The sequence below is a fragment of the Merops nubicus genome, unplaced genomic scaffold (assembly GCF_000691845.1).
Source record: "Merops nubicus isolate BGI_N331 unplaced genomic scaffold, ASM69184v1 scaffold36054, whole genome shotgun sequence".
NCBI lineage: Eukaryota > Metazoa > Chordata > Aves > Coraciiformes > Meropidae > Merops > Merops nubicus.
In genome coordinates, this window is record NW_008602859.1 from 5,409 (window position 1) to 5,661 (window position 253).

The window sequence follows — 253 nt, forward strand, 5'->3', positions numbered from 1 at the left end:
CCCCCCGTGTCTCCCCCCGCGCCCGGCCCCTGCAGCCTGCCGCTGGACGAGGGGGACTGCCAGCGCTACACGCTGCGCTGGTACTACAACCAAAGAGCCACCGAGTGCCGGCCCTTCGTCTACGGCGGCTGCTGGGGCAACCTCAACCGCTTCGACAGCAAGGAGGAGTGCGAGCTGCACTGCGGGCAGCGCCCAGGGGCAGGTAGGCGTGGCATGGCGTGGCCACCAGCACCCCCACCCGCTGCCGCGGGCC

At 72.7% G+C, this 253-nt stretch overlaps 1 protein-coding gene across 1 annotated transcript in view; it reads left to right on the forward strand.

The window, feature by feature from the left end:
• The window catches only part of LOC103771199 (collagen alpha-1(VII) chain-like), a gene marked incomplete at both ends in the record, with an annotated part of 5,400 nt that extends 5,198 nt beyond the window's left edge, over positions 1-202 (forward strand). The window contains one exon of the mRNA XM_008938490.1: positions 36-202. Within this exon, the coding sequence (XP_008936738.1) occupies positions 36-202 (167 nt within the window). The remainder of the gene's footprint in view (positions 1-35) is intronic.
• Positions 203-253: the final 51 nt, after the last annotated feature.